This window comes from Sesamum indicum, linkage group LG10 (assembly GCF_026168435.1).
Source record: "Sesamum indicum cultivar Baizhima isolate 11 linkage group LG10, ASM2616843v1, whole genome shotgun sequence".
NCBI classification, from domain to species: Eukaryota; Viridiplantae; Streptophyta; class Magnoliopsida; order Lamiales; family Pedaliaceae; genus Sesamum; species Sesamum indicum.
In genome coordinates this window covers 8,396,011-8,404,453 of record NC_142666.1, presented here as the reverse complement: position 1 = coordinate 8,404,453, position 8,443 = coordinate 8,396,011, and the positions used below count along the sequence as shown (strand labels likewise).

Here is an 8,443-nt window from a genome sequence, read left to right as displayed (position 1 = left end):
TAGGGGGGTAAATTGTTGTATTTTAAAAAATATAGGGAGGTAAATCGCTATTTATTTTTTCACAAGGGTGTAATTTGCTCATTTGCGATATCACAAGGGGGTTGCTTGCATTTTTCCCTATTTATATATAATACAAAAAATTGTTGTGACTACATGAATATATAAAATGATTCATACAGAATTTTGAATAAATGCATATTTTATTAGGATACACTTATGTAAATTATATATATAAATTCATGAGAAATTATGTATGTTTTATGTATATTTATATTTATAAATGCATATTTTTTGCACGGTAAATGAACATGTTCCGAAATAAAAAAGAATAACACAAACATCATATTTCGACGTAAGCAAATAAAATAAAAGATAACCAATAGCAAACAGACCACCATTACAAGAGAGGAATCCTTACACCATCAAAGCTTTTACAGTCCACCATTCATACAAAAAACGAAAAGAAGAAAACATAAACACAAGCATCATCAGCATTCACTTGGTGACTTATCCGGCGCTGAGGATTTTGATGAGCTTCCGCCGTCGTGCTTGGGAAGATTTGGGAGAGCAGAGTCAGCGTCAGCATCAGAATCGTACAGATCTTTGAAAAGCTTACCCAATGACGAACAGTTGTCCAATCTATCCGAAACATGCACGCACACGAAATAAAAAATAACAGTTACAGACTCATTGCACGGGGGGATGAACCCAACCTGGATTTGCACCGAATGGATCATCGGCATCTTCTTCATCATCACTGATCCAGATTGTCTCATTTTCATCGTTGTCGAATAGCTCACAGAGTTCATCCCACAGAGGCTCGTGCGCATTGATGTAGCATCTGGCTAGCTTTTTCTCCTATTCATTTTTAGCATTGCACGGTTAAAAAATTGGCAATAAAAATAATAAACTCAAACCACTTAAAATACATAAACATATACCTTGGAAATTTGGTCCCACACGCCATCTTCGACTGTCAACTTGCGCTCGTCGTGGTTCCAAATGACGCCGGGGTGATTTTCCACCCATTGAAATGTGTAAAAGCACTCACGAAGTTTGTCCAACCGACTATAACCCCAATTGTACGTTATTCGCGACGCGAAAGCCTTGTTCAAATCGTAAATGGCCGAATATACAACGTTCATATTTTTTGCGGCGGCCCGAAAATTCACAACTTTCTTGAGGTCCATGAGAGCTTGAACGAACATGTTTTCCATTTCCTGTGTCCATTTGCAACTATAGAAAACTTGTAATTAGAAATAGATGAAATTCAAGAACGTTTGCAAAGGATTGTAAATGAAAAAAAAAAAAAAAAAACAGCAAGGTCGTGCTATCATATGGATGTTTTGCATGGAGATGGTATTTATAGTGAGTGTGCAAGCAATGGTTGCATGGAAAATAGACAAAATGGTAGGGACTTGCTAGTAAAAACACAATAGAATACATCATGACCAACTATAATGAATTGCGGACATATTTAAAGTGGCTGCAGTCTGGCTTGAAGAGGGAACAATTGCTTCCACTACCAACACAAGTTGTGTGATGATGCACAAGCATCTTCACATGACTAATAACTCCCAACCACCATTTTCGCATCAAATAAATATATATCATCGTGTTTGACAATAAATTGATGTAAAGAAAAATCACATCAATTTATTGTAAATTACAACTACCAAATAGTGTTAGTTGACAATTGCATTCTCTACTATTATTCATTTATTTATATTATCAACATAAAATAATTATGTTTATCTTTTAACACATAATTGATTCCAAAATTATACACAAGTTTTATATATTGTATTATTTATTTTTATGTGTACAATTAAAAATATATAACAAAAAAAATTATTATATATAGTGATTTTACTAAATTGCCTATCATATTTCTTACAAGAATTTCATGTTCATGTTTATTTTCATAATCTTGCTTTCTTTCTCCTGAATTATTTAGTTTAAAGAAAAGGTTGGGGAAAATGGAAATTTATCAAATTAATTTACCAATGATAGTTAATCCAAGAAACATGACATACTCTCTAAATTTAAAAATAAAATTACTGAATTATAATTATAGATAGACAAATCATATTATCAAATTTACATTAAAAATAGAAGAATCAAAAGTAAACAAAAAAAATAACATAAAAATTTCGATTATAATGCGAAATAAGGCAGAAGTGCATTTTGATCTTGGTATATACCATTATTTGTCTTTTATCCTAGAATGACTTCTGATAGAGTTATACTGCAACTTTTATATCTAACTGGAGCTTTTATACCTAGGAGATATTTTTGAAGTAGTGGCATGTGTGTAAAGTTAAGGAGGAAGATATGCAAAACTGACGAAACGTATCAGCATTCCCGAATTTTATTAATTTCGAATCACATGAAATTGAAAGATCATAGCATTAGGGTTGACAATGACATGAAGTTCAATTATATTTTGTGAAATTATGAGGTGAATTTTCATTTTTTGTTTAGAAGAAGAGAAAATGATAAGGTGAATTTTCATAATTTTATAACTGGTCATGTTCTTCAAATTTCGTGAACCACATGATTAATTTCAGAAAAAAATACTTAATCTAAATATATTCTTAATTCTCACATCTTTATACTTAGGTCTACATATAAATAATCCAAACATATTTTCAATTCTCGCAGAACTACTGTAAGTGGAAAATTGGAAAATAACTATTAATGTGGATAATTTTGACATTTTAAAGTAGACGAACAAACCCTCAAATTCTCACGGATTTTTTCTTGGATCACCAGGTTTAAATATTGATTTTCCACCGATTGTGGGTTAATTTAGATGTATATATGCCTTATGTGATAGTGCGCGTTGATTTAGTGCTTACTTGTGGTGGTAATATTGATATGGGGTGTTGTCGTAATTTTTTTATGGTGATTTGCATATGATTTATGAGAGTTATCAGTATATTTTTCTAACTATTCAAATTTAGTAATGCTGTTAGTCGGTAATCAGTTTTTTGTGATTTGTTTGGTTTTTATTTTTTATTATATTAATTATATATAGTCATTTTACAAATTATGTACAAAATTATTCCCGTATCTCTTATCTTCATTCTGTGCGAATTTGTATGGGAAGGAGCAATGCACATGTTGAACTTTAGCCCATCATATGAAGAAAATTATTGTACCTTAAATGAAGCAAAAAAAACAAAAAAAAAATTATACTGAAAAACGAAAAGAAAATGGCAAGAGGCAATTTGATTATTGTATAATTTCTCATATTCAATGATTTTAGTCAACCTTCATAATTAATTTCAGTCAAATAAAAAATCCATATATCTATATTCTTAATTCTCACACCTATATACCTATATTTGAAAATAACTAATCCAAACATATTCTCAGTTTTTGCACAAAAATCAATAAAGCATTTTTACACAAATAAAATTGTTAGAAATTGAAAATGAAAATGAAAACATAACCAAAACGGGCACTAAGTTTTCCTCCAAGGCTACCTATACAACCATATTCATATAACCTCTAACCATGATGAAGTAACTCCTCCATCATGTTCATCATGGTGAGGAGTTTCAACTCCTTAACTTGCTCCAACCACCCTCATATGGGCTTGGACTTCAAATATGCATCGGGCTCGATTTAATCAAATTAAATCAAGCCCAACAAAAGTCCATTGGTTCATTTAATCCAATTAAATAAATCAAAACCCAAATACCAATTACTTGATCCAATCAATTAATTAAGCCAAACTCAATAAATCAATTCAATTAATTTAAAGGTGTCAAGCCCAAAAATTAATTAATCCAATTGATTAATTCTTGAGCTATCCATCAAATGGATTGCTAAATAAATGATCCATTCTCCTTGAATTAATTTAATTCAATTAAATTAATTCATTTCTTCTTGAATTAATTCCAAATTAATTCCTCTAATTTCATATTGATTTGTGTGTGACTCTTTACGTTCACCCTCAGCTAGACTTGGGCTTGTGTCCAACACAATGATTAATTAAATCTAATTTAATTATTTTATTTCTAATTAACCATTAATTTAAAATTTCCGTCACCATGTGTGGCCATGTAGCAACGCCATGAAACTAGAGACTAGGTGAATGTTGGCGTAAACATTTAGGCTCCCGAGTACTGTACGGGTACGGTCTTTCCATCATTCGTCTCCCGATCTAAGTCTAGGGCATGGAATTGGGCGTCGGTTCCCATCCTGGACTAGATACTATGCTCGATAATTCGAGATGCATTTGCTCTATTGATTGACGCAGGAAACTATTCCCTACTCAACCAATCATTGTGGCCACAGACTCTAAGAGCACCAACCATCTCAAAGTGCGTAGGAGAACCAACTTTCATATACTGACAGGTGACGGATTCTATCTTGGAACCCGTCCTCCTTACTACATATTCTGATTGCACTGAACAGGACTTGTAATGACCACATCCAAGATATGGTCATCTTTTGTCAAATCCAAGATACAACCATCACATGCATGCAACTGCTATGGTTCCTCAAGTCTAAGGACTAATCCCGTACTATCAGAGTTGGGAAGATCTAGTCATACCGACCAAGCCTCCAAGGCTTCCATATGATGACTTCCCGTGAGTCAGTTCAGTTGGCTTACAACCTTGTCAACCACCCACTAACATTGCATAGACGTCTAACGTCTGTTGCCGATGAAACATGACACTCATCCAATGAATGCAATTTTAGTGCAAGTCTCAATAGGACTCTCGATGCCCAGTCCTGAGGTCCTCGACTTGGAAGGATTCAAACCTAGCCTTCAGAAGTTGGTTTCATGGCTACCATCCAATGCGCATCCCAACTACATAGGTTGTACAATTTTGTTTGTGGGTTTTTTTGTGATGTTAAGCCTATAAACATAATCAGTTAACACAACAAATACAATTGCCAGATAATGAATGTTCACTTTATTCATGAGCAATGTTATAATTACACCAAAATTGTCGGAATAGATTACATAAAGGCCAATCCAATTGGCTTTTTGGTCAACTATTCTAACACTTCCAACTCATATTCGACCTGATTCATACCCTTCATGATCTTGTCTAAATGAATATTTCTGAAATAGAAAGTTTCAACCTAGTTTACACTCCATGTCGAAGGTTCCATGCCATTCATCCAACCCAATATCCTACATTGTTTCTCTTTATGTCTTTGGATCATAATTCAATTGACTGATCAGTTTCAAAAACCTATACCTATTAGGTAACTTAGGTGTTCTAGCCATTCCTCGAGAGGCTGGAATATACTAAGTTTGTAGAAGAATTTGATTACAAATGATGTTTGCTACATTTGACTGAAGTGTCTCTCCACTTGATTCCTCGAGTAGTTACTCCTTACGTTAGTTATCCAATGAAATTCAATTTCCCTTAGGTAAACAATTGAACGTATGCAAACCTAGTTTGCCTCCTACTAGTATCTTAATGCATGCAGGACCATCCCATATACTAAAGTGCATTGTGGAAATAAGCTTTTCTTGCCACATGGGTCAAGGTAGTTTAGTGAAAGAACAATTGATCTAAGTCCAACAAGGTTCGATCCCTCCTTTATCAGAGACACCGTTCAGTTGTAGCGCTCCGAAGAAAAACTCCACTGAGTGAGAATTCCATTCTAGTCAAATACTTTAAGAATCCCTACTAAATACACACTACCTCGATCTAATTGAAGAATTTAATTTTGCAACTAGTTTGCTTCTTCAAAGGTCCTTAGACTTATTAACCCACTTCTGGCACTGTGTATTCAATGACTCATAGATGTCTTATCGGATCCGAGAAATAATCGTATGACGCTATGATTTTGAAGACAAAAGTTGAAGCGCAAATTAAAGTCAAAATTTACCTCTTAAATTTCGAGCTTACAACCGGTTAATTTTGTTGAATGTTCCGGAGATTACAACTTAGGAATCCTCCAAAGATGATCAACACCGCACCAAAAAATCAAATCTTGATTCCTTTACTTATAGAAATCAAGATCGAAAAACTCACACTAGGTGAGATGAAGGGGCGGTCGAATTATGATGGAGAATGAGAGGGATTTTTTTCTTTGTGTTGTATTGTCTAATGAATTATTACCCTAATAATCATACCCAAAATATTTTTATACCTTGAATGGATAAACAAAAATGAATCTAGATACATTGTATTATCTATAAGGAAAACTTTCAATTCATTCTAAATGGACAAGAGTCTAAATGCCAAGCTAGCACTTTTCAAAAATGCTATTCTTTGATCAACTTTCCCTCCATGAATATTGCTAGTGGCCTTAATCATTGGGCTGATTTTATGTAAAATAAATTCAATGTCCAATTAGTTTTAATTAAATTCAATTTAATAAATTATTTAATTAAGCCCACTATGTATTTAATCCAATTAAATACTCAAGCGCAAATTGTCTTTATTAATTAATGAAATTGAATTCATTGATTAAATAAAAACAGACCTACATTAATTTAAATTTGGGCTATCCATCCAATGGACCCACATATGTGAGTAATCCAATTACTTACTTCTTATGAAATTAATTCCAAATTAATTTTTTATTCTTTCTCGATCATTTGTGTGTTACTCTTTAGGTTCACCTTTCAGCTAGACTCAGATTAGTGTCCAATACTATTATTAATTAAATTTAATTCAATTAATATTTTTTTATTAACGTTAATCAAGAAAACTGATCGCCATGGGAGACCATCTAGCAACGGTCCATGACACTAGAGACTAGGTGAATTTTCGTGTAAACATTTAGGCTTCCGAGTCCATGCGAGTATGGTCCTTCCATCTACCGTCTCCCGGTCATAGTCTAGGGCATGGATTAGGTGTAAATTTCCATCCTGAACTAGGCATCTATACTTAATACTTAAGATCGCGTTACGCCAAATTTCTCGACATAGGAACCTCCTTTTCCTATTCAATCAGCGCCTGTGGCCACAGATTCATATAGCGTGAACATATCTCCAAATGTATAGGAGATACCTCTGTTACATACTGACAGGAGACGAATCCTCTTTTTGGAACTCACTGTCCTTGTTCTGTACTCCGACTGCAATACACAAGCCATATGATGATCATGTCTGTGACATAATTACCTCTCGCACAGATTCAAGATACAATCATCGTATGCACGACACTACTGTGATTCCTCAAATCTTAGGACTACTCCCATACTACCGGAGCTGGGGACTCAAGTCATACCGAGTAAGCTTCCAAGGCTTCCATATGATGATCCCACGAGTCAGTTTAGTCAGTTGACCACCTTGTCAACCAACCCACTGAAATTGCATAGACGTCCAACGTCTGTCTTCGATGAAACACGGCACTCATCCAATGAATGCAATACTCAATGCAAGTCTCAGTAGGACTCTCGATGCCTAGTCTCAAGGTTCTCAACTTCGAACATTTCACACCAACACTTAGAAGTTGGTTTCATAGCTGCCTTCCAATGCGCAGCCCAACTACATGGATTATTAAGTGGTATGTGGGCATCTATTGTAACGTCAAAGCACTATTTCATGTAATTTGCTAAGCACAACAAATACATGTACCAAAGACGAATACTTACCATATCCGTTAGGACAGTATTGCTTAAATAAAGAGTGCTTGAATGGTTCTCAAAATCGCCGATCTAATTGAGTTTCGCTCACCTATTTCAACAAACATCATTTCTGATGCACAATTGATGAGGTTAGGAATGATGCAACTATTGAGTAGACCATTTGATTTTAGATCAGACTGATAGATATATTCAAATATAGAATGTATTGTTATGCATTTAAGTTTGAAATTAATTAGGATCTTGAATGTTGAGATATCATAATGCGGAAGTAAACGAGCAATCTGTGGACATATTTTAAAAAACTAGAATAACTCGAGTACTAGTTACCTCTCAAATGGATATATCCACCTGTATTGCACGGGCTCTCCCCCATGTGCTTCATATGGCAGGTGAACAATTAGGTGCTCCATTGAGTCGACGAAAGTTGCAAAAATATTTTCTTGAGGTTGAACAAGATAGTGGTGACACTAGCCTCCAGTTCTTGTACATTGTTTACATCGAGCGTTGTTGAATGTAGAATCTGAAATAGAATGCTGACATTTGTCAAAGCACTCCACACAGGCTCAGGAAGCATTTTACGGAAGGCAATCAAAACTTTTGCATGAATACGTGACAATCATGACTTTTCATGCCGTTGCAACCTCAGCTCCTTCATGTCAACACAACGGACCAATTAGATGTCTAACCATCAGGAAAGTTAAGATGACTAATCCATTCACATGTCAGCCTCTTCTTCTCCTTCGTTAGAGTATATACTTCTTTGGGCATCACATTCAGCCTCCTTTCTTCCACCTCAAGTTCCTATCGATACATATGATCTTTAGGTCCCTAAGTGCATTTAGAGTATGTTTCGATTTTTCCTTTATAT

The 8,443-nt window shown here is 34.5% G+C and overlaps 1 protein-coding gene across 1 annotated transcript; it reads right to left on the bottom strand.

Annotated features, from left to right (window-relative positions):
* Positions 1 to 328: 328 nt before the first annotated feature.
* Positions 329 to 1,604, bottom strand: LOC148786605 (uncharacterized). Its single transcript, XM_088886147.1, has 2 exons — positions 942 to 1,604; positions 329 to 858 (listed from the first exon to the last, which is right to left on the bottom strand). Exons 1-2 carry the CDS (start codon positions 1,215 to 1,217, stop codon positions 688 to 690), a joined length of 447 nt encoding a protein of 148 aa, XP_088742273.1. The 5' UTR covers positions 1,218 to 1,604; the 3' UTR covers positions 329 to 687.
* Positions 1,605 to 8,443: the final 6,839 nt, after the last annotated feature.

What these genes read in the sequence shown, in the direction of transcription:
- LOC148786605 (XM_088886147.1), bottom strand. Translation starts at nt 1,217, where the DNA reads ATGGAAAACATGTTCGTTCAAGCTCTCATGGACCTCAAGAAAGTTGTG. An exon ending in TGTGGGACCAAATTTCCAAG is followed by an intron (nt 859 to 941) that starts GTATATGTTTAT and finishes AAAAATGAATAG; the next exon opens with GAGAAAAAGCTAGCCAGATG.